At 43.0% G+C, this 27,288-nt stretch overlaps 2 protein-coding genes across 3 annotated transcripts in view; both read right to left on the bottom strand.

The window, feature by feature from the left end:
- Positions 1–5,391: 5,391 nt before the first annotated feature.
- On the bottom strand, positions 5,392–20,455 carry LOC308460600 (vomeronasal type-2 receptor 26-like). Its single transcript, XM_080977186.1, has 6 exons — positions 20,200–20,455; positions 17,972–18,254; positions 14,215–15,078; positions 12,526–12,753; positions 11,106–11,232; positions 5,392–10,367 (listed from the first exon to the last, which is right to left on the bottom strand). Exons 1-6 carry the CDS (start codon positions 20,433–20,435, stop codon positions 9,469–9,471), a joined length of 2,637 nt encoding a protein of 878 aa, XP_080833312.1. The 5' UTR covers positions 20,436–20,455; the 3' UTR covers positions 5,392–9,468.
- Positions 20,456–22,909: 2,454 nt separating this feature from the next.
- LOC308460367 (vomeronasal type-2 receptor 26-like) overlaps positions 22,910–27,288 on the bottom strand; it is a 37,935-nt gene continuing 33,556 nt past the window's right edge. Inside the window, exons 4-8 of one of the 2 annotated variants that reach the window (XM_080976657.1) lie at positions 26,701–26,983; positions 25,135–25,998; positions 24,363–24,590; positions 23,967–24,093; positions 22,910–23,816 (exon numbers count right to left, since the gene is read on the bottom strand). In XM_080976657.1, coding sequence (XP_080832783.1) covers positions 22,918–23,816; positions 23,967–24,093; positions 24,363–24,590; positions 25,135–25,998; positions 26,701–26,983 — 2,401 coding nt within the window. In that variant the 3' untranslated portion in view covers positions 22,910–22,917. Of the gene's footprint in view, positions 23,817–23,966; positions 24,094–24,362; positions 24,591–25,134; positions 26,443–26,700; positions 26,984–27,288 lie in introns of those variants that run through there. The other variant, XM_080976658.1, reaches the window with a different exon arrangement.

Below are 27,288 nucleotides of genomic sequence, written 5' to 3'. Positions count from 1 at the left end.
TATACCGTATTTACGCGAATCTAATGTGCCATCGAATCTAATGCGTGCCTTAATTTTCAAAACCTTGACACCCCAAAATGTATTTGCTGGCGAATGTAAATGCGCCATCAAATCTAATGTGCACCCTGATTCAATCAATCAATCAATCAATCAATCAATCAATCAATCATTTATTGTGTTTGGCTAAAAGCCATTACAAATTCAATTACAGATCCAGCAAGTCCATTAAAAGCTGTTAAAAGAAATCCAGAGGTATACATCCACTTACAATAAGTCAGTATTAATGAATCGCCTGCACAGTCTACAGCATTGTCTTTTATACAGCTAGCACAAATACTTTGGGCGGCTTTAGCAACCAGGGCTGTTTTGTATGCGACAAGTGGATCTTTTTTGCGACATTATTTAGTCAAAAAAAGTGTGCATTACATTTGAGTAAATACAGTATTATCCTTTTCTACAGCAAAATTGTGCCCATTCCCAAATATTTAGCAGTAGAAGCAAATGCCATTTATTTATTTGTTTGTTTAGTGATGATGTTGCTAAGATTTAAGTCAGTTAAAAATGTGAAACTGCACGTTCTCAAGAGTATATTTTTACTTTAAAAAACTAGAGTGGGCAAACTTTTTGTTGTTCTTCTTCTAATTTATCGGGAATGTAGGAGTACAGAAGTTACAAAGCATGGCATGGGGGGGGGGAGAGGGAAGAGAAATTAAGGCTTCCTCCCTCCCCAACACCTGTAAGACCTGGAAGTCCAGCATCTAAAATTAGCTGGCTGTGCCACTTGGAAAGAGACACATAACTGTGCATTGCTTCTGATTTGACCTTCAGCATCTTGGCATTTCATTTGCTCTTGACTTCCCTTCTCTGCCCCCTGCATTGATTCTCTCTCTCTCTCTCTCTCTCTCTCTCTCTCTCTCTCGCTCTCTCTCTCTCTCTCTCTCTCTCTGTCTGTCTGTCTCTCTCTCTCTGCCTCTCTGTTGCTCTCTCTGCTTTGGCTGACATCGCCTTTGCTTTCTTTCCCACTGCTTTTGTGTCTTTGCCTTCTCGCCCTTGCTTGGTGATTCTCATTTCTTCTGTCGCTTTATTCCAACTCTCTTCCTCTATTGTATCAGCTGAGGATTTCTCATAGTTCATTGTCACGTGATACCTGCAAGCCATCACATGAAAGGATGAGACCCTAGCCTGCTCCCCTCCTACAGGCATCATTGGTTGCTCCTCTTGTCGTCAAAAACTCTCCTGGTCCTGGTGAATGGCAGGAATGGGCTCTTCTCGTTTCCTGCAATTCAGAAGAAAGGGCCGCCGACTGAAAGTGATGGCAGAAGTCACCTTGCAGTGAGCGGCTATGCTGAAACAAAAATGAACATGGGAATCTAACATTAGCATGTATCTTGCTCTCTCATTGACTTTGCTCTCTAGCCTTCTTCTCTACCTCCTTCTCTACAGTCTCTACATTTGTGCTGCTTTGCATCCTTTCTTTCTTTCTTTCTCTCTCTCTCTCTTCCTCTCTCTGTGTGTCTTTCTGCCACTCCTCACCTTTCTTGTCTAATCTTTTTCATCTTCTGTACTTGCCCTCTCTGGGTGCTTCCTGGTAGGAGCTTAATAGTTCAAGCAGTGTATTCACATAGAGTGGACAATAGTGGTGGGTTTTTTAAAACAACAACAACAACGACCCAAAACCAGATTTTCCCCAGGAAAGGGCAAATCCAGATTATATGGGGAAAACAATAAAGGCTGACATTCTGGTCCCAATGACAGCATCCGGTCCCCGCAAAAAAGCTTGCATACATGAGCAGAACCTACCTCATCATAAACCAATCTGGAAGCAACTTTTGAGAGGATCTCCTGATTTGCTTATTAACAAAACCAAAAAAACCACTAAAAGTGCCAACCCTCAGCTCTGATTTTGATCAGAGCAGATGCACTGGGGGAGGGGGGAGAGAATGTTTTAACACACTCTCCCTATCACTCTCATGTAAGTAGACTCCCCGAGCTGCATTTAGCCCTTCTTGGGTGGAGGGTAGAGATACTGGTATTGTATAGTGCCATGTTTCCTTTTGCTCCTCACTTTTCTTTATTAGTATTCTACCCCCTTTTCATCATAGAATTCAAGACAGGACATGTGGGAGGTCTGCAGTCCAAGCGCTGACCAAACCCACACCTGCTTAGCTTCAGCAAGGGTTCCACATGGGTCTTTGGGTCATGTTGAGAACCAGTTGCCTGGTTCTTTCTCTCTCTCTCTCTCTCTCTCTCTCTCTCTCTCTCTCTCTCTCCCTCTCTCCCTTTCCTTCCTTCCTTCCTTCCTTCCTTCTTCCTTCCTTCTCTCTCTCCTCTCTCTCTCTCTCTCTCCCTTCCTTCCTTCCTTCTTTCCCCCCTCTCTCCCCCCTTCCTTCCTTCCTTCCTTCCTTCCTTCCTTCCTTCCTTCCTTCCTTCCTTCTCTCTCTCTTCCCCTCTCTCTCCCCCTCTTCTTTCTAGCTTCACTCTTACCTTGGCTTGGTCTCTGTCTTCTTTTGCTCTCCAGCTCCCTTTGCTTTGCCATCTCCATGTATCTCATGCACTCACCATCCCTTTGCGTGTTTCATACCTGCTCTCCATTTCCTTTCTTTACTCTCATGCTTTCTGATTGCTCACTTGGAGCTGAGCCAGGCCTGCATCTCTGTTGCCAAACACATGCTTAGCAATTTGGCTATAAAGGTGAAGGGAGAGTTGCCTACTTTTGTCCATAAATGGAAAGTGGGGACAATAACTAGACTTGTCTTCTCTACCACCTTCCACTTTATGGCCAAACTGGTGAGTGTGTGTTAAATATGCAGGTGCCTGATTTGGAGCTTGATTGCTTTCTTAGGTTGCCTCTCCTCCTCTCTCTCTCTCTCGCTTGCATTCTGCTTTCTCACCTATCACTCTTGACTTTTGCTTTCTCTGCCTCTTCCAGATGATTTCAGGGTAGCGAGCAAAGAAATGGGAGGTGAATGGGCAGAAGAAAGGAGCCCTTTAGACACTTAGATTTAGTGTTAAAGGCAGCACACAGACCTAATTTCAAGCAAGCTCAAATGCAGGGGCGTCTACAGTCTGTATGCAACCATAAAGCCTTAACCTAGGAACACTTCATGCAATGCATCAGAAAGGCTGGTTCTCTCCCGAAAAAGGCTGATGGATGCTTAAATGAGTTGTAGCCAGTAAGAGTTTCAAATAAGCAAGATTGCAAAGGGCCACAAAAATGCTGTCAAATAGTCCCACCATAGCAAGACTACCTTATATGGGGAAAGGGAAATATAGTCGATTCTGAGAAGTGCCACTTGGGTGTTAAGATCCTTCTTTAAATCGATAACTGAAGGCCTTACATCTCACTCAGTTCATCCTTACTGTGTCTATTCGCATGGTTTCTTACTGGGCAATTCCAGACTGTCCCTATTTTGGGGTGGGATTCAAACTCCAGCAAATTCAGGTTGCACAATTAAAATGGATTTGGAGCCCTTGTGCGATAAACCAGCTTCTCCAAAAATATTGTGCTATATTACAGTAAGAAAAGTGTACCAGATGCAAAGTCACCTAACCTCCATGCAAACCAAACAGGATGAATGCTCAGGAAACAGGTCATCTGGAAGCAACCATGATATCCTCTAATCCTTTGCCTCCTTTGCTCTCCCACAGTCTTTTTCTTTTGCCCAAATCTTCTGCTCTGCCACTGATCTTTATCTTACTTTTGACCGCTTGATCTTCCTTTTGCTGCTTATATGGCCTACTGTTGCTTCACACGTTCCTTTGTGTCACTTTCCCATCACATTTCATGTTTCGCTCACTCTTTCCCTCTTGAATTAGTTACCTCTTACTTGTACCGTGGTACCTTGGTTCTTGAACTTAATCCATTCCGGGAATCTGTTCGACTCCCGAAACCATTCGGAAACCAAGGTGTGGCTTCCGATTGGCTGCAGGAGCTTCCTGCAGAAGCCACATCAGATGTTCGACTTCCAAAAAACGTTCACAAACCGGAACACTTCTGGGTTTGCGGCGTTTGGGAGTCAATTTGTTCGGGAGCCAAGTCGTTCAAGTACCAAGGTACCACTGTATATGCAATTACTTACATTTGCAATTTTTCATACTCACTTTGTTTCTTTGCACAGTATCTTGCTTGCTTACTCACTACTCCTTCCTTCCTTCTTTCCTTCCTCTCTTCCTTCCTCTCTCTCTCTTTCTCTTTCTTTTTCAAGTTGCTTGCCTCTCTTTCAATCACTTGCTTTTTAAATGCATCACTAGGGATGAAATTAGTTGAGAAAATGACCTGTTCAGGCTCTCTCCAGGTCCTTCAGCAATGAACCAGCTATTGCCGGCTGTCCATGGTTTGAGCAGTTATCAATTGCCTGGTGCTCAATCAGGACTCATGCCAGGGTAGCAGTAAAGGGAACGTTGCTACTATTGTTCTACAGAATAATCCTCTCTATGCAACACCTCTTTCTCTCCTTTGCCTGCCTTTTCCTCACCTTCACTTTGCTTCCAGATCTTGCTTGCTCAGCAACTGATCCTTTACCCAAGCTGTCTTCACACATCGATTTATTTATTTATTAAATTTCTATACCACCCTTCATCCAAGAATCACAGGGCGGTTAACAACATAAAAACACAAAAATACATGGCAACCAACGAAAACAATACCCCCCCCACACACTTTTAGAGACCATAGATTGTTTAATTAGCCAAAGGCTAATTATGAGAAGAGGAATAGTTTTGTTTGGTGCCTAAAGGAAGGTGCCCAGCAAGCCTCCTAGGGGTGAGCATTCCACACATGATGCTAAAAATCACTTTCAGCTTTAAACCTGTTGCATTCACCACCTTAAAACTAGCACTGACCGATATGTCTCTTTTATTTCTTCTGAATTCTTCTCCCACATTAACAGCATTCACACCTGATGCCAAAATATGAGAGGGGCTGACATGTACCTTGCTGTTTTCTGCTTAACTTGCCTAGGCTGTTGGTGCTCTTACTTGTGACTCTGCTCATCCTCTGTTTCAACCAAATTTTCCAGAGTGGGTACTTGGCTCTGAGCTGCAACATGGGACCCACTTTCACATTTCTTCCTGCCGATCTTGCGGTCTTTCCCCTTCTCTCCTCTTGTTCACCCCTTTATTTTTTGCTGTCTCCTTCTGCTTTTCTCAACCTCTCACTCCCCTCTTAAAAGGCAACAACCCCTTTTAAGCAAAGCAAAAATTGTGAGTGTGCCACTGGTAGAACCCATCGTTAGACTGAGGTGGTACCCAGCTGTGAATCCTAACCCACCAGTTGGAGACCAGCACATAGTTTCCTTTGCTCATCTGTTCCCCCATCACCCTGCCTCTAATTCCTGCATCCCATCCTGTTTTCTATCCTATGCTATTTCTCCTTGCTTACCTTCTTGCTGCTTTTAACTGCTGTTTTATTTGCTTGCTTTTTGCTTGACTGCCTCCTCTTTGGCTGCTTTCATTTCTGCCTGCTGCCCATTACCCTTGTTTTCTGCTGAGCTTCTCTTCCTTCCTTCCCTACTGTAGGACTGTACACCCACAAATTCAGTTTGTTTCCATCCCTGCTTTCCATCCAGCTTGACTTGTGATGCTTCCTCAAGCCGTTAGCAAAGGCGCAGTACAGTGTAGGAACATGAGGAAAACGTGCCTATTTCTGTGAGTATGTATCCATGTTGGTCTGTTTAACAGGACCAACAAAAAGGGAATCTAATAGCATCCCATGGACTGGCAGCTTTATAATGTTGCCTGGGTGGATTTGGGAGCAAAGCCAGCAACTGAGTTTGTGGCAGGACCTAGATTTATGCGTTTGGCAAATATCCTGTTGCTGAATAGCCACGTTAGATTGGGAGGCTATCCGTGAGCAAGGACAAACTTGTGCCTTCATGCATCTGATGAAGGTCTAGCTGTTGCCAAATCTGTTAATCTTTTAAGGTTCTGTAAAGCTGTTTTGTTTTTTTGTGAGTACTTTTGTGGTTATCTTATATTCTGGAGTAAGGACCAGTTCATTGAAATGAGAAACTTTGGGTCACTCCATTTCTTGCTCTCCCACACTTTTTACTTTGGTGCTGACTTCCTTTCTCTCATGCACTCCTTTCTTCTCCCTTTATGCATGCTTGTCAACTCTCACTTCAACCGCACATGCTTATCTCTGTTCTTTTATTTCTTGCTGACTCTTCCTTCCTGGCCATTCTTTTCAGTTGCTCAGTTGTCTCTTTGTGGAGTCCATATTTTTCTGTTGTTTTTAACCCCTGTGTCAGGATTGCCTATTGTCTGTTTCTTCAATTTCTCAGTCCTGGCATGTGCACAACCTCACACAGTCTTCTTTCTTTCTTTCTTTCTTTCTTTCTTTCTCTCTCTCTCTCTCTCTCTCTCTCTCTCTCTCTCTGTCACACACTCTCCCATTCTCTGGGCCAATTGACTCAGGTGTGTGTCAGCTACTGGAAACCTGCTTGAAATTACTGCACAGGCCGCAAAGACTATGGGGTTTTGTTTTCAGTGCCTTAGCCCAGCAATGTAAATGTGGTTGCTGGGTTTAGTTTGTGGACTGTGCGTGAACTACTTACTCCCCACAAGCAGGGAGATACTGAGCGCAACACACTTCAAGCGGCCATGCCAGGAATGTGTGAATTGGCTTTACAATCTCACTATTTCACATCTTGTTTTTACTCTTCTGTTTTCTTCCTGTTGATCTAGCTTCCCTTCCCTTTGCTTACATGCTTTTGTGATCTGTCTCATCCATCCCCCTTTAATTTGCCTCTTCTACCTCTATGTGATTATTAAACAATGTCACAAATAATGCAACAATAAAGAAAATTGTCCCACAGTAGCTCTTTCATATGAGCAGTGGCAGACTCGTTCATATGAAAAAGGCCAAGTGATCGAGCGATCCTTTTCCTGCTCTGATCAGATCTGCATTTCTTCATTCCCTACAATGAGCTCATAGTGACATTCCTGGATCTATCCCATTTTAGCCTCCCTCTCCTGAGAATTCTGTGAGCCAAGCTTCAGCGAGAATGAAGGTGTGTACAGACCATAATTTAAAAGTAAACTCCAATATGGAAATATGCATACTACAATTTGAGCGCCTCTGTCATACTCCCCACCCCCACCTGCCACCAGATAGATATTCTGGTTTTCAGCAGAAACTGGATTGCACAGTGCAGATTGTGTCTGTCACAAAAGCAGCTCTTGCCACCACCCACACCTTTTGGAACAATTTTTCGACAGTAAAAAAAAAAAGTACAAAAATGTTGAACTTTGAAAAAAATTAAAGCACCAAAGAAAGATTTAAATTTGGGAACAGTTGTGTGTGCCCTGTGAGGAGTGAAGGCAAGGGGAAGCAAAGCTTGAACCACCATAGCAGAAAGGTTTCGCTCATTTGTGCTCTGTGACCTGTCTAAAACCATCCTTTAAGCTTCATGGCTGAGCAAAGGTTCTGGAAATAGAACGAACAGCTGTGAGCTTCACTTGGAGACACAGCTCTCTTGCCAAATGATGGCTGAAAGATCAAAATATCCAAGCAATATATGCCACCTATTTCATTACATTGGTTGTGGCCTTTGTTTTCCCTCTGCATTCTTTTTTTTTAAAAAAAGCAGTGATTTTAACACAGAATTCCCTGCTCCAAATCCAATAGTCTGTCCATTACACCATATTGGCACATAATTAAACTGCAGTGTTCATCCTATGGTTTGTATGAGAATATCCAGGTATTTCCACCCACCCACCCCAAAATAATTTTCTGGTTTTTCCTGCCAAAATGAAGGATCGTGTTGCAAATTGCACTATTCATGTTTCTGATAGAACCTCAGTGTTGGAGATATGTAGACTGCCTGGAGGACTGTATCTATGTAAATCATACAGAGAATTCATTGGGGAGGCGATATATAAATGTAATAAATGAAAATTAAATAGCAAACAGCCAGAAAATGATAAATTAACATCCTTGAGGTATCAAGATGAAACTTTACAATTGCCCAGGTGTATTCAGTATCCAAAGCAGGTCATGGAATATAATTCTAATTTTTATTTACCAATCTTATTGTTTGACATTTTTTCAAATAAAGTGTGGTGGTATTGTATTTCCTAATAAAATGGAGCTGAATTTCACTCATGTTCAAAATGCTCTTTTTCCAAACTGTTCATTCAGATGCATCCCGTCCCATCTTATAAAAACAAGCCTGGTAAAAAGACCAATGTTGTTATCCACTGAATTTTAGGTAAGCACACATACCAGAAATCAATAAGACTGGCTATTAATAAAAGCAGCAGCTCAGCTGAAAACTTATTTATTCAAAAGTTCTTTCAGTGCAACTTATTGCCAAGAAAGCAGTCTCAGAATTGTAGCCCAGGTCATACTCCATAACTTTAAATGAGCTTTAGCCAAGACTAACTCTTCCTAGATTATGCCCATGGTGCATTAACCGTTACAAATAGCGAACAATTTCACTGCATAAAATGTACACAATTCACTGTTTACTAGGTATTTTTGTTAACAGTACAAAAGAATGAGAAGTCAGCAGCCGAATATTGCTTTGAGGGCATCTCCAGATAGTCTATTTGAATATTCACTCGAATTGGTTTCTACAAAGTTTGTGGGGTGGTTAGACAATGCCAGCTGTTCATTTAGTATTCATTCTGATTCATTTGTCAGGTGGTTAGAGGGTGTTGCACACATTATCCCACACTTTCCAAGTCAGCTTTAACTGCAGAACCTGAATTTGCTGATATGTGATCGTATTCAGCTCAAAAATACTGACAGTCCAGGAGAATCCTGAGATTTACAGAGGTCACCTTGATTCTAGAACAAGCACTTGAGGCATGATGCTTTCTTTCCCCCTCCCACTACAGCTGCTGCCTCCTCCAGCTACTGCTGGGAATGAAAGTATTCTGTAGATAAATGTCTCAGAAACAGGGCAAGATTGCCTGTTCCAGGAAAGGAAGGGTTAAAAAACTCGTTATTTTCCCCCCAGCAAGAAAGTATGTCTGAGCTGGATGCTCCAAGCTTCTAAACTTGGGCCTTATAGCTTGATCAAGCAATCCTTCTGTTTCTATACAAACAAACTAGAAATTCTTATCGTCTAGTGTTCATTTTGTTATTCTAAGTTCATGGAGGATAACCGCTCCTTCTACCCCTTCTCAAAGCGAGCAGGCATTTTCTTCTGTTGGCGATTTTTGAAGACAAATTATTATTTTGGGCGTTTTTCTTCCATCATTATATATAAATATATGGATGTTCTTCTCATTATACAATGTAATGAAAGGAGAATCCAGTAACTCAAGCTATATGTCCCACTCAAAGTCCAAAACAAAAACTATATCCAAAAGAGTTTCTTGGTTCAGATGTAACAAAGGACACAAAGACAAATTTTAAAATAGAGATTTCCAAAGGATACCTGTCATAAAATGCAAGGTAATTATATGATGTAGGTGCCCATATTATCATAGAACAAAAAACAGAGAGGATATGCTAATTAGCTATTTCCTCTTTATTAACTGTTCCCTGCTATTCAGATCAGGTCTCAACACAATGATGTAGCATTTGGGGGAAAAGATGGAACCCAATAAACCAGCACTGGAGGCCAAGATGGAGAAGATCTCCACAGCTACCATGTATTTCCCCTTGGTGCTCAGGTAGACCGGAACAAAGGAGATCCAAACACTACAAAACAACAACATGCAGAAGGTGATGAATTTGGCTTCATTAAAGCTGTCAGGCAGTTTCCTGGCAAAAAAGGCCACAACAAAGCTGATAATGGCCAAAAAGCCCATGTAGCCCAGGACACAGTAAAAGAGGGCAACTGACCCTTCGTTGCAGCCTAGAATGATTTCCCTCATCACAGACTGCATGTCAGAATCAGGGAATGGGGGAGAGGTTCCTAACCACACAGTGCAAATGCCAGCTTGAATAAGGGAACAAGAAATCACAATGGAGCTTGCCAGTCTTTTCCCCACCCACTTCCTCATTCGGGATCCTGGTTTGGTGGCCACAAAGGCCAGAACTACCGTGATCGTTTTGGCCAGAACACAAGAAACGGTCACTGTGAAAACAAGGCCAAAAGCCATTTGTCGGAGCAGGCAGCTCACTCTTTCTGGAGGGCAAAGGAAGATCAATGGGCAGAGGAAGCAGAGCAGGAGGAAAGTGAGGAGAGTGTAGGTGAGGTCCCGATTGTTTGCTCTGACAAGTGGTGTGTCCTGATGTTTAATGAAGATGACTAGGACCACCACTGTGAGGAGAGAGAGAGAAAGAGCTAACAATGCTAAGCTCATGCCCAGAGGCTCTTTAAAAGACAGGAAGCTGATGGTCTTTGGAATGCATTGTGATTGGTCTCTGCGTGGATAGTGGTCCTTTGGGCATGCAACACAGTCAACCATGTCTGGAAAGAAAGTAATGTATTATTATTTCAGATGTGTTGGAGAGTGACTACTAAGCTGCTAGTATGGTACTCTTAAGGTTAAATTAGAAATATCACAGATATCTCCTTTTTTCACATTACAAGAAATGAGATTCTGACTAAACACCAGAAAGAACCTTTCGACGGGAAGAACTTAAGTAATGTGTAACAAACATTTTCCTTTTAGGACAGTGTCCATTATGGGGGCTGTCTATAAAGAGGGATGGAGGAGAAATTTGATTTTGTTGCTATTTGAATGGGAAAGTTATCTAAATTGCACTTCTTGAACCAACACATGAACCAAAGTACAGTACAGTGGTACCTCGGGTTACATACACTTCAGGTTACATACGCTTCAGGTTACAGTCTCTGCTAACCCCAAAATAGTACCTTGAGTTAAGAACTTTGCTTCAGGATGAGAACAGAAATCGTGCTCCGGCAGCGCGGCAGCAGCAGGAGGCCCCATTAGCTAAAGTGGTGCTTCAGGTTCAGAACAGTTTCAGGTTAAGTACGGACTCTGGAACGAATTAAGTACTTAACCCGAGGTACCACTGTATAGTTACCCTGCAAAATGTGTAATTCTCTAAAATTTTGTGATATATTCTCCAAACAAACAATAAATACAAAAATGTACCTAATACTAATTATTTAATTAATTAATTTTCTCCACAACTTCTAATATAACTTATGTTTGAAAAGTATTTATCTTGTGTCTCTTACCCTTCTGAGATGAAATCTTGCCTTGAGGACAAGGAACACAATCATAGCAGCAGAATGGCTCCCCCTCCTTTTTCTTCTTGCTGGTACCAGGAGGGCAATTTGGGTTACACACAGAAAGGGGTGGAAACTGCCCATTTAATGAAACACATAAACAGTTTAGCACACAGAAATTAGCAGCACTTTTGGCTTCCTATTCCTTGCAGCTAGAAGCAGGAAGACACTAAGTTACTTATTCTGCTCTTGGCATTATTTTTTAAAATCATGAAGAGCCCCCTTTCGGCATTCAGAAGGAATGCATGAGGGCTCAAGGTGGGAAGTGGATTGGGGGCTCATCCTCACCAGCTCTGCCCCCATTATCTCCATACATAATGTAATACATGCTCCACCCCCAATTCTCCAGTCATAGGACATGTAAAAACTCATGGTTCTTGGAGAGGACTGAGGTGCAGTGCCAAGGATGATCTACAAGTGTAAGAGTGGTCTTGTGTTCATTCATGTTCAGCTTGTGGGTTACCAGCAGGCATCTGGTTGGCCATACATAGGTAAAGAGACCCCTGACCATTAGGTCCAGTTGTGACTGACTCTGGGGTTGTGGCGCTCATCTCGCTTTATTGGCCGAGGGAGCCAGCGTACAGCTTCCGGGTCATGTGGCTGGCATGACTAAGCCACTTCTGGTGAACCAGAGCAGCCCATGGAAACGCCGGAGCGGTACCTATTTATCTACTTGTACTTTGACGTGCTTTCGAACTGCTAGGTTGGCAGGAGCAGGGACTGAACAACAGGAGCTCACCCCGTTGCAGGAATTCGAACCGCCGACCTTCTGATCGGCAAGTCCTAGGCTCAGTGGTTTAACCCACAGCGCCACCCGAGTCCCCTGGCCACACATAGTTCAATACAATAACCACCTGAGAGAATAGGAATGTTTTTACATGGTACCTAAAGATATGTAGAGAAGGTGCCAAGCGAGTCTTCTTGGGGGACAGCTGATTTTATTTATTCCTTTGCCCTTATTTATTGTTTTGAGTTTTCCACAATCTAAGAAGCCCCTTTCCTCATTCTATGGTTGGTGACACAGGGCAGCTACCCACAAACCTACATGGCCCCTGCTTCCTTCCCACCTGAGCAACAAACACCTTATTCTTGACAAAAGGCTCATGTAAAAACCCTGGGATAGAGAAAGCCCCAGCCCAACAGCCATGTTTATGCCATATCCAGATGTTGGCCAAGGCTGGCCGCTGGTGTTATGCTGGACAAGATGGGCCATTGGCCTGACCCCACAAGTTCATCTTACTTTCTTAGGTATTGCAAAGGGAAATGTTTTGAATCAGGCTGAAAGCCAGGGATGAGCTGAACTGATGATCTCTAAATGCAACAACGCTCTGTTTTCCTGTATCTCATGGGTGTAGGAGTTATGCCCCACCTGGTGAAAGCTTCTGTGCCACACCATTCTGTTGTCATCAATGGAGATTTGCTGGCCTGGGGCAGATTCCACATCCACCCTTCCAACCTTGACCCTCACGAAGGAGTTATTTGGAAAAGTGACCATGTTGGTAATATCAAAGCCAGCTTCTAATTCCCTGTTCTCACCAAAAGATACTGTTTCCCCAGCAGAGTTGTTAAAGGAGACACTCCTAAGGAAGGGATGGAGCTGCATTGGAAGAAAAAGTAGTAACCATGAAGTAATGTATATGTCTTTCCTTACTGGCACTCAGGATGTCTCCAGACTGTCAGTACACATAGATACTGCTATGCAAAAGTAAGCTATCCCTGATAAATGGTTAGTAAGCGGAGAATTTGCCTAGTGCGCTGACGATTTCTATTGTTTCCTATGGAGAAAATCTCAATGCTTTCTGGAACAAAAAGAAATGAGGGGAAAAAATCCATGACTTTTAGGACACACTGCTTGGATATCTGCCGCTGTTGCAAGAGGGCAACCAGCCTCATATACTCAGCATGAAGGGGTTAATACCATGGAGTAAGCTGTCCTGCCAGGCTCCCTCACTTTGGGAAGAAATGGGCAACAAATCCTGTTTTCTACTCAGCCTAAGTGTGAATTCTCTGCTCCCTCCAGTCACATGGATTTAATCTGCCTCTCTTGTTTGAGACAAGAATGGAATATGAAACTAGTGTTTTCTATACCAATTGTTTAGGAACTATTACCATTTTGTAATCAAGTTATGTTTTACTGCCTGTGCAGATTTTTTCTGACTGCTATATGGAAAAGCACATGAATGTTACCTTTGAAGAATTTTGTAAGTAAACTATATTATAACCTTCAGTGGGATTCACTGGAAAGAGCACATCTGAAAGTTTCACAGCCTATATTTCTGTGCTTTGATCGGTGCATGTTTTCTCATGTTAAATCTCTATGGTTTCCTTACCCAAAACTTGGGTCTTGGCTTCCTGGGATTTCCAACAAGAACGACATTCCTTAATGATCTCAACTAAGATACAAAAAACAGCTTTAAAGAAATTCACTAAGTCCTCTTCATTACTTGTTTGTTTTTTGCTGGTCAGGGACAACCTCTGTGGGTGCTGTGCTTGCTCTTCCCTAGATTTTTCCTCAGTTGCAGAACATGCCTTGCCAACTCTCCCCTTTTCTGATCAGGAGGCCCATGTAGAGCTTGTCTGAGGCATGGGGCAGCTGGGATGCACACGGTGTTCTTGGCATGATAGTGTAAGTTCAGCAAGCCCTGGCAGGGTCCCGCGACCAGCTTAGCTGTTTGATGAACAGGGCAAGTGTACCCAGCTGCTCCACTCTCTGCGTGGGCCTGCCTTTCAGTGTAGGATCGGATCTTCTGATTAACTTATATGCAGAGAGGCTGCTTGTGACGGAGCAGAACAGTGCGAGATTGGATCACCCTGCACTAACAATTTCTCTGCAAAGACAGCTGCTCACGAAAACACAGCGCCCTGCAGGATTGGATCCTCCTGCTTAACAACTGTAAGCGGGACGCTCTGATCCTACACTGTGCTACTCCTTCATGAGTAACTTCTCTGCAAACAAGGGGAGAATCTGATCCTACACAAAGTGCTCAAACATTTTTAGAATGCTGATTTACACATCATTGCCCATGTCAAATAAAATATATATCATGAAAGGAATTACCTGCCAAGGCTGGAATTTCTGAAGCTCCTGCATCCTTCCTTCCACCGCTGCCCTGTATTTGGTCCTGGACAAGAACATGGCATGTAGAGCATGTGCTGTGGCATAGACAGCATTATAGAGACTATAGCTGTGGCCCGTTATGCTCATCTCAAAGCCAGAGGAAGGGAGATCTTCCAGTTTCTCCTCTCCAGTGCAGGTTCCACTGGCCTGCTCCTCTGTATTGGAGTTTGGAAATAAACAGAGAAATGCTTGTTCCCAAAACTGCTTGACAAAGCCATTTCCATTTGCCTCAAAAGGATTTTGGACCTCAAGAAAGGCTTTGAATCCTTGCACCATATTTGAATGAACCGCAAAGGAGAGGGAACCATGGAAGACTTGCATATCCCAGTTCATTTGATAGGTCAGTGCTGTGAAATCCACCTGTGCTGTCAGTATCCACACCTTGCCCACAGATGTCTTGGTCACATTTTCCAATTCACCGAGTGTTACCATTTCTTTCAAGTCAGTCATAGAGATTGTTTCTCCATAGAAAACAACAACTTTGGCTTTACTTTCCATCATAGCTTGATAAATTTGGATTGAGTAGGACTGCAGATCATAATACTCTGTCAAATATGTGATTTTTGGGGTTTTCTTTGAGAAGGCCAAGCAAATGCCTTTCTGGGAGAGCAGAGGTTTCAGGGTCTCAATAAATCTCTCTCCACTGTCATTATCCACAGCGAGCAGCCCAACCCACGTCCAACCAAAGTGCAGCAGTAACTCAACGATCCCAGTGTATTGATGGGCTTCATTGGGCACCATCTTGTAGAAAGAGGTAGATTGGCTTTGACCAGCATCCTCTGGGGCAAAAGAGCCATAAGTGAGCTAAAAGGAAATAAAGGGGCATAAACCATAAATTGATTGGGCATGCGTTTCCTGACTAATTATAAGGTGAGTTGAGACAGTTGCTCCAGGAAAGAAGGCACTGGAAAACTGGGAGGGTGGCAGATCTTTTCTGCATGGAGTGCTTGTCAGCCTCTGCCTCCTTGCATACCCTCTTTCCCTCTCCTCTCCTCACCCCATTTTTCCTTCTCCAGTTCCTTCTCTTTGTTTCCGTGCAGTCCTGCTTTCCTCTCCCACCTACTCCCTTTCCCTTTCCAGTTTGTTCTCCTTGTTTTCCTGCACTGCTACTTTCCTGCACCCTAGCTTCACCACAGCATTTCACCTTCTCATTTCATGGTGTCTTAATTTCCCTTCCCTACCTTTGTCAAACCCCTAACCCACAGAGTCCCGCTCAAGGGCCACAATGTGTGGGGCAGTTTCAAAGAATCCTAGAATTGTAGAGTTGGAAGGGAACACAAGAGTCATCTAGTTGAACCCACAGAAATGCAGGAGGTGGTTGAACAACGCGGCATCAAGCAAATGTTATGCCACACTATAGGGGCCAACGCCTTGGGCCTGAGGTCCCTTGGACTCCCCAATAAAACATTTGAGGGGGCTGCCCTCCCCTCCCACAGGTGATGGGCATTACCATTCAAATGGTGTGTGTGCACTGTGTCATTTTGCAGGAGAGGTCTTGAATGCCCCCCCCATATTTTTTCAAGTTGGCATCACTGGGGGGGGGGGGGGTTTGCTCACAAAACCTCCAGATCACCTTTAACTGCATAACCTGAATTTGCTGGTATGTGACTGAATCTTATTCAAACATAGTAACAGCCTGGAAGCATCCTGAGATGAATTCTAGCTCAAGCACTTAGTGCATAGTGCTGTCTCTCCCTCCCACCCACCCTACTATGACTGCTACCCCCTCCTGCTCCTGCTCCTGCTACTGCTGTGAATGAAAGCATCCCACAGCTAAATGCCTCAGATGAACACAGGAAGTTGCCTACTGCTGTGTCAGACCATTGATCCATCTAGCTCGCCACTGATTATGTGGAGTGGTAGGAGACCTAATCAAAGATGCCACAGCCTGACCTTCTACATTCACTGCAGGTGCTCTACTAATCCTTCCAGTAGTGTGATGACTTGCCAGAATAAACAGGAGCAGAAGCTCACCACAAGATTCTGGATTGCAATCTGGGTTTCCTTCTAATATTTTCAGGTATGCACCCCAATTCGCAGTGGGTTGCAGAAAGGTTCCACCAGACATTCTGCTGCCACTGAATCTTACTTCAATGCAACAAATAGGATCACATCATCCACTGCGCTTGAGACACCAGACTAACTAGAGGAGTCAGGGGAGGCATGTAGCACACACTGCTCAGACACCCAGCAGAGAGAAAAGGCTTAAGAAAGGGGATGCGGAATGCCTACGTACAGCAAACATGTTTAAATGTTGCTGAAGGGTCAATACTATATGACAGGTGAAGGCACGTTTTATCACATGTGGTGGAACTGTAAAATAATCAAAAGTTATTGGGAAATGATTTATAATGAAAAGAAAAAAATGTTTAAGACAACCTTTGTTAAAAGACCAGAAGCGTTTTTGTTAGGCATTACAGGCCAAGACTTGCCAAAAGAGTGGAAGAAATTATTTATGTATGCTACAGCAGTGGCTAGGATGCTACTAGCCCAAAGATGGAAAGATGACAAGATACCAACGGAAGAAGAATGGCAACAAAAACTGATGGAATATGCTGAAATGGTGAAGCTAACTGGGAAACTAAGAGACAAGGAGAATAGACACTTTAAAAAGGACTGGGAACCATTTATGTTGTATTTACAGAAACATTGTAAAGAAGTGGACTCACTAGCAGGGTTTGAGTAAACACTTACAACTAGGAAAACAAGCATAAAAATGAAGACGTAATAATGGGAAAATAGCAAAGTGTAAGATGTACCGTATTTTTCGCCCTATAGGACGCACCGGCCCATAGGACGCACCTAATTTTTTGGGGGGGGGGAAATAAAGGGGGAAAATTATTTCCCCCCCAGGCACAGGGCTGGGGCGGGGGAAGCCCGAGCTTCCCCCGACCCCAACCCCCAGAACATGCAGCTCTCCGCAAGCGTGGGAGCCCAGCGCCGGGCTCCCACGGCTTGCGGAGAGCTGCACGAAGCTAAGCCTGGGCGCGCTGCGCCTCCCTGCTGTCCCCCGAGCTTGTGGGGCTGGCGGCAGGGAGAAGCGGGCTTCTCCCCACCGCCAGCCTCCAAACCAGGTCGGGGGACAGCGGAATGGTGGCATTCCGCCTCCCCGCTGTCCCCCGAGCTTGTGGGGCTGGCGGTGGAGCTCTCCTGAAGCCTGGAGAGCGAGAGGGGTCGGTGCGAAAGCCTGCATTCGCCCCATAGGACGCACACCACATTTCCCCTTCGTTTTTGGAGGGGGAAAAGTGTGTCCTATAGGGCGAAAAATATGGTAACTGGAAAAAACATGGTACAAAATGATAAGAATATAACAATATTTAATTAAAAGATTACAAAATCAAGGTAGAAGAAGACAGGCAGGATAAGGAAATATTTAAAGAACCAGAAGAAGAAATTGAGGGAAGTCATGGGAGAAGGGTGGGGGAGATGGGAATCCATATGTTCCTTTTTGTAGCATTGATTATTGTGTTGAATATAAAATTATAAAACTTATTAAAAATTATATATGGGGGGAATGCTATCTGACAGCTTTATGCTAAACATATTATTTAATTGTGTGAGGCACACTGGAAACACTTTTTGTGGAGGGCAGGATCACTCTCCTTTGTCAGTCACAACTATTTCTTACTGTACAAAACCTTTCTGGATAGAAAAGATCATGGTGAATGAGTGAAAAGTCTCCAGTGGGAGATCTTACCTGGGGGATCTTGTAGATGCTCAAGATGTTTGCCATTAGGAGGGAGGTTTCAAAGTCAAGTCCTCCAATAACTGCCATCTGAAGTTTCTGAGTGTCACACTTGTAGTTGGGTACAAGTGTGGATGGGAGGTTCAGAGTAGCCGCGTAGGTCATCCTTTCATTGAAGTAACTGTCATAGATGTGGAATCCCAATGTAATATTTGGTAAGATCTTGGGGTTCTCATTGATCTCCTTGACAGCAAACACCAAGGCCAGGATATGCTGGTAGTTCTTTGGCAACACACTGCACAGAGAATTTTATGCTGTATCATTGTATGCAATTGTATCAAATGTGTGCTATACATTTTTTAAGGGCCACATGATGATTCTTCGGCATGTCAGTGCAAATTGTGCCCTAATATACAAATATCTGCAAAACAAGTTCTGTTAAAAGAATGCATTGTATTCCACTTGTATAACACTTTCACTAATACATGCATTTTGGGGTCATTTTACCCCAGGATACGCATTTTTGTATACATTGTTTGGCTGGAGAAGTACACTAAAATTTGGAGAAGGGTGAATTTCAAATGATGGCTCTCTTTTGATTTCAACATCTTTTAAGAGCATGAGAAATCTGGTAGGTTCACATTTAAATGTGAACTGATTTGAATCCCCCCCCCTTCTCTAATAAGGAAATACAGTGGTACCTCGGGTTATGTACGCTTTAGGTTACATACGCTTCAGGTTACAGACTCCGCTAACCCAGAAATAGTACCTCAGGTTAAGAACTTTGCGTCAGGATGAGAACAGAAATCGTGCTCCGGCGACGCAGCAGCAGCAGGAGGCCCCATTAGCTAAAGTGGTGCTTCAGGTTAAGAACAGTTTCAGGTTAAGGTTAATTCCCGAACGAATTAAGTACTTAACCTGAGGTACCACTGTACATATATTTACTTAGGGGTCCTACATGTACCTGAACGAGATTCAAGTGATGCTGTTGCTGACACCATCCTCTGACCAGATTCCCTAAACCTCCACTCCTGCCCAATTCACTCACAGGTTGATTAAACAACTGCTAGATACAAATTGCCACTTAACCCTCCAATTGTATTTCTGGCTGGTTGGACAGTTGAACTGATTTAAGAAATCTGCTTCCTAACCTGAAATTTCCACCAGCTCATTTGTTCTGATGCTCACCTCAAAATATTATCAACACACTGAGGATAAATAGCCTTATCTGTTTACTTTCACCTCAGCTTTCTCTGCTCTTTGCCACATGTTCCTTCTCACAGCTGACAGTTAACTGCCATTTCTTCACTGATCAGAACCTTCATTTGTTGACCGGGCCAATTGGAGTGAATGTAACTGAACCAGGCCCTGCCTATAAATATTAGATGCAATTGTCTCTTTCCCCCCTTCTTCTCTTCCCCTCTCACCAAGAAGCCATCACCAAATAGCCCTACACCACATTAAGAGCACAAGGCCTCAAACTTTGACAGTCACACCCGGACAGCAACAGAGGCCATGCAGAAAGCATACTTAGGGTCAGAGGCATAGGAAGGTCAGGTGGTACCTGGTGCAAAAAAATTCTTGTCACCACCCTCCCACACATTGATTTTTTAAAAGAAAATTGGCCTGCAAAAATAGTTTTATGTTATTTCATATTTTCTTACAAAGGAATGTGGATTATGGGCCTCTGATAACAAGGAGGCGACTGTGGACAGATACTTAAATCTACAGGATGGATTGTGTTTTGGCTCCACTGAATTGAAATTTCAGCCTTCACGACATATGGAAATGGCCAAGGAAACAGTTATTTTCGTGGAGGAGGGTCAAGATATTAACTGATACGCATGAAATTTCAGAGCTATATAATTCCTAGTGTAGTAAGATAAGACCTTTGGAGCAGGCATTTTTTTTTTAAAAAAAGTTTTTTATGAACCATCCTAGTAGGTCAGTTATTGTTCCTTTTTGATACCGTCCTCTGTGATGGAACCCGGGGCAGCCCACCCCCCTGCCCCCTTCCTACACCCCTGCTTAGGGTTGCTGCCTAAGAAAGCATAGATTTAGGGTCTCCACCTCCCCCTTTCCAAGCCAACTCTTCAGCTTTGCAACAATTTCCCCATCTACCCCCACCTCTGCCTGGAAGTAAATCCCGTGAAATCAGTGGAACTTGTTTCTGAGTAAGCCTGGGCAGAGCTGGGGGATGTTTTTGTGACATCTGATTACGTGTCATATGAAGTCTTTACAAGGTATTAAGAAGTTGACTGGTCGTTAGCCTTTCCTTGAAGTCTTCTTTGTCAGAAGCAGTAAGGAGGTGAGAAGCAAGTCCGCCAAGAATAAGATCACCAGCTTGGTAGTATTCATGTGGAATTCTGGACCGATCATGGATGGTGCAACTTGTATGTTTGCACACCATATGTGGCAGATGAAAGAGAATGGGCACAATAAACAGCAACATACTGAGGCAAATATTCTTCCTCATCACACACCCTCAGTGCCATCTAGAACCACGCTCAGTACAATATTCACAATATTCTGCCTGACAGGAACCACACCAATTCACAGATTAAAATCCTTTGTTGCAACCTGACAAAGAGAAAAGCAGAAATCCTTCCTCTTCCTCTGCCCTCTCCCTTACCTAGATTGTCAGCAAGGGGTTTTTATACCTATATTTAGTCTTTGGCTGGCATTCTCTGGAAATCTATTGAGACATTATCCAAGGGATAATGACAAGAGTAGTAATTACAGATGAGATAATAACTAGGGCTCTTCACATCAGGTCCATCAAACAGATGGCACGAAAACCTGCTCGTAATGTTCCGTTCTGTCCATCTTCGGGGCAACAAAAGTACATGTTGTATTAACCAATGAAAAAGAACATAAGAGTGGGTCTGTTATTAATGCTGACCAGTGGAATAATTTATCAGACCTCCTAAAATTTCCCACTCAAACATCTGTTCATTAATTTACTGAGAATCCTACCAAGACAGGCAAAAGAATGGTGAAAGGGACTGAGTTTCGCAGGTGGTTTGTGTTGGTGACAAAGAAGAATAGGTATTAAACGAGAATTCTCTGAAGGCCAGGATCCAGGTTTGGGGCAAGTAAATACTCTTTGATGAGAGAATCCCAGCAGAGATTTTAAATCACAAAATATCCATTAAAGTAAACATGGAAGTATAGGCTTTTAAATCTTTAAAACAAGACCTTGTTAGTTCCAAAACCTCCCTCCCTTTGTTTATCACTAGTTTTGACTCAAAATTCTACCCTTAAATCTAAAGAATAAATTTCCCTCCTGTTCACAGCAACTAGACTAGTTATTGCCCAAGGGAGGAAACCTCTAATATACCAATAGAGCCTTGGGTTAATAACATCTGGAGCATTGCCATATCAGAACGCCTCACATACCATAGGTGACTAATCAAAAGCATCTCCAAATAAGATACCTTTGACACGATCTGGGACTCAGCCACAATGGTGAAGAAAAGGTGTTTTATATGCATTATAACACTGTGACACCAGATGTCGCTGTGGAGTTCCATCTTTCGCCAACATGATTTGCCATTACAGTCGTACCTTGGTTTTCAAATGCTTTGGGAGTCGAGCGTTTTGGCTTGCGAATGATTGAAAACCAGAAGTGATTGTTCTGGTTTTCAAATGTTCTTTGATGTGACTTCCGTAGCTTCTGATTGGCTGCAGAAGTTTCCTGCAGCCAACTGGAAGCTGTGCCTTGGTTTCTGAACCTTTTGGAAGTCGAAAGGACTTCCGGAATGGACTCCGTTCGACTTCCAAGGTACCATTGTATAAAGTTTACAACATGTTTTCCTGAAGTGCTTTTTTGCTTTGTCTAGATCCAGCCCTGGTTTCCCTTTTTTCCTTTTTTATTGAACAGGATATTTTAATGCCATCACCATTCACAGAGGTGAATTACAATAATCATGCCAGTATTCTTATCTGTTTATAATTTATCTGTAAATATTCAATGAACCATTTCCATTCTTTTATAAAAAGTTTTTGTTATCTTGATTTCTTATTTTTCCGCTAAGTTTTGCCATTTCTGCATATTCCATAAGTTTTTGAATCCGTTCTTCCTTTGCTGGGACTTCTCCTTCTTTCCATTTTTGGGCGAGTAACATTCTTGCCGCTGTAATCCCATACATGAATAAGTTCTGTCCCTATAATTCCCAAAAGAAAAGCTTCTGTTTTTGTTTTTGTTTTTTTACAAATGTTATTTTAAACATCCTTTTCAATTCTTTATATATCATTTCCCAGTAAGACCACCCCACATATGTTAAAAAGTACCTTCATTCTCTTTACATTTCCAACACTTATTTGATTTAGATTTATACATTTTTGCCAATTTACTCAATGTTAGATACCATAAATATATCATTTTCATATAATTTTCACTTAGACTGTAACATGCTGTAAATTTTATATCCATATTCCACAATCGTTCAAATGCTTCCATATCTATATTATGACCAATATCTATTGCCCAATGTATCACTGAGGATTTTACTTGTTCATACTTTGTTTCGAAGTCCAATAATATCTTATACATTTCAGACAGCACATTGCCGGGGTGCCAAAGTTACTTAAAGGCCCTCTGGGTCACTATAATGTCTCTCACTGCTTTATATAGGTAGCGAGAATAAACAAAAGATGGACTAACTCTTGAGGAAGCCTCAAACATTCGCAATTGATTAAGTATGGGTCTGAATGCCTGCAGCTTCCTTAGCTAGCAAAAAACAGATGAAATATCTCTGCCAGCTTCTTAGTTTTTCAATAAGGTCAAAAAAGCATTGGGAATCCCTTTGTCAGAGAGACCACAGAGGATTTTTAAAGGAATTGCACATAGGAATTATAACAGATATGATACAACATAGTTATACAATGTAGAAAAAGAGAGATTAATTTGCCCATATTCTGAGAGAACAAATAAACAGAGATGATAGGTTAATTTGTTATTTCTTCTTTATTAACTTCTCCTTGCAGTTCAAATCAGGCCTCAATACAATGATGTAGCATTTGGGGGCAAAGATGGAGCCCAGTAAGCCAGCACTGGAGGCCAAGATGGAGAAGATCTCCACAGCCACCATGTATTTCCCCTTGGTGCTCAGGTAGACCGGAACAAAGGAGATCCAAACACTACAAAACAAGAACGTGCTGAAGGTGATGAATTTGGCCTCATTGAAGCTGTCAGGCAGTTTCCTGGCAAAAAAGGCCACAACAAAGCTGAGAATGGCCAAAAAACCCATGTAGCCCAGGACACAGTAAAACAGGGCAACTGACCCTTCGTTGCAGCCTAGAATGATTTCCCTCATCGCAGACTGCATGTCAGAATCAGGAAATGGGGGAGAGGTTCCTAACCATACAGTGCAAATGCCCGCTTGGATAAGGGAACAAGAAATCACAATGGAGCTTGCCAGTCTTTTCCCCACCCACTTCCTCATGCTGGATCCTGGTTTGGTGGCCACAAAGGCCAGAACTACCGTGATCGTTTTGGCCAGAACACAAGAAACGGTCACTGTGAAAACAAGGCCAAAAGCCATTTGTCGGAGCAGGCAGCTCACTCTTTCTGGAGGGCAAAGGAAGATCAACGGGCAGAGGAAGCAGAGCAGGAGGAAAGTGAGGAGAGCGTAGGTGAGGTGCCGATTGTTTGCTCTGACAAGTGGTGTGTCCTGATGTTTAACGAAGACGGCTAGGACCACCACTGTGAGGAGAGAGAGAAAAAGAGCCAGCAATGCTAAGCTGATCCCCAGAGGCTCTTTAAAAGACAGGAAGCTGATGGTCTTTGGAATGCATTGTGATTGGTCTCTGTGTGGATAGTGATCTTCGGGGCATCCAACACAGTCATCCATATCTGGAGAGAAAATAATATATTCAGATTTCAGATGTTCTGGATAGCAACTACAAATGCTACCACTGTGAAACTCTTAAGGTTCAAATAGAAATATCACAGATGTCTCCTTTATACATTTGAAAAGTACCATGTATATATTGTGTCCCCTACCTTTCTGTGATGAAATCTTCCCTTGAGGACATGGAGCACAATCATAGCAGCAGAATGGCTCCCCCTCCTTCTTTTCCTTCCTGGAACCAGGAGGGCATTTTGGGTTACATAACGAAAGGGGTGGAACCTGCCCATTTAAAAAAAACACATAAACATTTTAGCACACAGAAATTAGTATTATTTCGCCCCACCCCAACTAGAAATAGGAAGACACTAAAATACTTATTCCAAACTCAGAGCCAAACTACTCATTTTTCTATTCATGCTCTACAAAAAGTGTACTCAACCTGACAAATCTGGGGAACAAATATCTCAAATGGAGAGCGATCTGTTGAAATGTAATGTTAAAGATATTCTCTTTTCCTATATCTCATGGATGTAGGAATTATGCCTCACCTGGTGAAAGCTCTGGTGCCACACCATTCTGTTGTCATCAATGGAAATCAGCTGGCCTGGGACAGCCTCCCCACCCAGTCTTCCAACCTTGATTCTCATGAAGGAGTTATTTGGAAAAGTGACTATGTTGGTAATATCAGAGCCAGCTTCTACTACCCTGCTCTCACTGAAAGATACCGTTTCTCCAGCAGAGTTGTTAAAGGAGACACTCCTAAGGAAGGGATGGAGCTGCATTGGAAGAAAAATAGGAAGTATGCATATGTCTCTCCTTACTGACACTCAGGATGCCTTCAGCGTTCAGTACTGGCAGGGACTGCTATGCAAACAGAATTGAATCATTGGAAATGGTTCGTAAGAGAGAGCCAATGATTTCCTTTCTCTCCTATAGGGAAAATCCTAATGCATTCCCGACCAAGAGGAAATGAGAAAAAAATCAGTTCCCACTACTTGGATATCTCTCACCCCACAGAAGAGAATTATAGGGTAAACGGCCTCATATAACCACCATGCAGACATTTAATCAACCCATGAAGGGGGTTAATGCCATGGAGTAAGCTGTCCTACCAGGCTTCGTCTATGTCACTTCCCTTCACTTTAGGAGGAAATGGGCAACAAAGCCGTTTGGCTTTGGGGAAACTCAGCCTGCATGTGAATTCTATGCTTACATTAAGTGGAGGATCCTAGTCTACACTCAGTACTCGAAAATTTTCAGTGTAGTCTTCTACATTTCACTGCCCATGTCAAATAACTTGTACATTATAATAGGCATTACCTGCCAAGGCTGAAGTTTCTGAAGCTTCTGCATCCCTCCTTCCACCGCTGCCCTGTATTTGGTCCTGGACAAGAACATGGCATGTAGAGCATGTGCTGTGGCATAAACAGCATTAGAGACACTATAGCTGTGGCTTGTTATGCTCATCTCAAAGCCAGACGAAGGGAGATTTTCCAGCTTCTCCTCACCAGTGCAGGTTCCACTGGCCTGCTCCTCTGTATTGGAGTTTGGAAATAAACAGAGAAATACCTGTGCCCAGAACTGCTTGACAAAGCCATTTCCATTTGCCTCAAAAGGATTTTGTACCTGAAGAAAGGCTTTGAATCCTTGTACCACATTTGAATGAACTGCAAAGGAGAGGGAACCGTGGAAGACATGCATATCCCAACTCATTTGATAGGTCAATGCTGTGAAATCCACCTGTGCTGTCAGTATCCACACCTTGTCCACAGATGTTTTGTTGATATTTTCCATTTCACCTAGCGCTAGCATTGTTCGCAAGCGAACCATGGATGTTGTTCCTCCATAGAAAACAACAACCTTGGTTTCACTTTCCATAATAACATGATAGATTTGGATCAAGTGGGAATACATGACATAATACTCAGTCAAATGAGTCATTTTCAGGGTTGTCTCTGAGAAGGCCAAGCAAATGCCTTTCTGGGAGAGGAGAGGTTTCAGGGTCTGAATAAATCTCTCTCCACTGTCATTATCCACTGCGAGCAGCCCAACCCACGTCCAACCAAAGTGCAGAAGTAACTCAACAATCCCAGTGTACTGATGGGCTTCATTGGGCACCATCCTATAGAAGAAAGTAGATTGGCTTTGACCAGGATCTTCTGGAGCATAGGAACCATAAGTGAGCTAAAAGGAATAAAGAGGCATAATTCATAAATGTTGAAGAAGTGCAAAGTTTGTTGGCCAATCCAGACCATTCTCTGCATGCCTCAGTAGAAGCTCTGTGCTGTGGAAGACAAAGCTACTGATCTTTGTTTCTAACTGGCCCAGGAAACAGGACCATTTCCAAACATAAAGAGAAAGTCACCTATTGAAAATCCTAGTATTGACCTTTGAAAGCTCTAATTTGTCTGCACCTCATATATCTAGAGGGCCGCCTTCTCCCATACCACCCACACTTCTTGGTTTATTGGGTGAGGCCAGGTCACACCTAATACATTCTGGTGCCTGAGATAGAAACCAACTGGTCCTGCCATTGAATCCTCCTTCAATATACCAATAGGACCGCTTCAGCCACTGCACTTGGGACACCAGACTAGTAAGAGGAGTCAGGGGAGGCACTGCTCAGACCTAGAGCAGAGAGAAAGGCAAGTGTGCTTAAGAAGGGGAAATAGGACTGCCCACCTAGAGCAGACATCTTTAAATGCTGCTGATGGCTCACTACTATCTGTTTTGTGCTACACAGGTTATTTAATTTGCAAAGCAAACAGGAAACAAGTTTTGTGAAGAGCAGGACCACCCTCCTTTTTCAGCCACAACTCTACAAAACATTTTTGGAGAGAAAAGATCATGGTTATTGAGTGTGAAGAGTCCAAGGAAGTATCTTACCTGGGGAATCTTGTAGATGCTCAATATGTCTGCCATGTAGAGGGAGGTATCAAAGTCCAGTCCCCCAATAACTGCCACCAGGTGTTTCTGGATGTCACACTTGTAGTTGGGTATAAGTGTGGAGAGAAGGTTCAGAGCAGCCCGATAGGTCATCCTTTCATTGAAGTAACTGTCATAGACGTGGAATCCTAAGGTGATATTTGGTAAGATCTTGGGGTTCTCATTGATCTCCTTGACGGCAAATATCAAGGCCAGAATATGCTGGTAGTTCTTTGGCACAACACTGCAATGAGAATTTCATGCTATATTTTTGAAATATATGCTATACAATTTAAAAGGGGGGGGGGGAGGCTTGACAATTCTTCAGCATTTTAGTTGAAATTGTGTCCTAGTATATATGCAAAGGAGTTTCCCCTGAAGGAATACATTGTATCCCACTTTTATACTTGTAGCTCACTTTTATTAATACAGTGGTATTAATACAGTGAAATTCCCTCCCTTCCCCTGTCACCAGTCCTCTGTCATCTAACAAGCCTGCAACATAGTGACAGCAGAAGGCTACAGATATTGACAGTCACACAGAGACAT

The sequence above is a fragment of the Podarcis pityusensis genome (genome assembly GCF_964106645.2).
Source record: "Podarcis pityusensis genome assembly, chromosome: 13".
Classification (NCBI taxonomy): Eukaryota; Metazoa; Chordata; class Lepidosauria; order Squamata; family Lacertidae; genus Podarcis; species Podarcis pityusensis.
This window is presented reverse-complemented; position numbering and strand designations above follow the sequence as displayed.

Coding starts and splice junctions, on each gene's coding strand:
- LOC308460600 (XM_080977186.1), bottom strand. CDS start 20,435: ATGAGGAAGAATATTTGCCTCAGTATGTTGCTGTTTATTGTGCCCATT. Junction 15,079..17,971: donor GCATCTACAAGATCCCCCAG/GTAAGATCTCCC, acceptor ATTTCCTTTTAG/CTCACTTATGGCTCTTTTGC. Junction 10,368..11,105: donor CAAGATTTCATCTCAGAAGG/GTAAGAGACACA, acceptor CTTTCTTTCCAG/ACATGGTTGACTGTGTTGCA.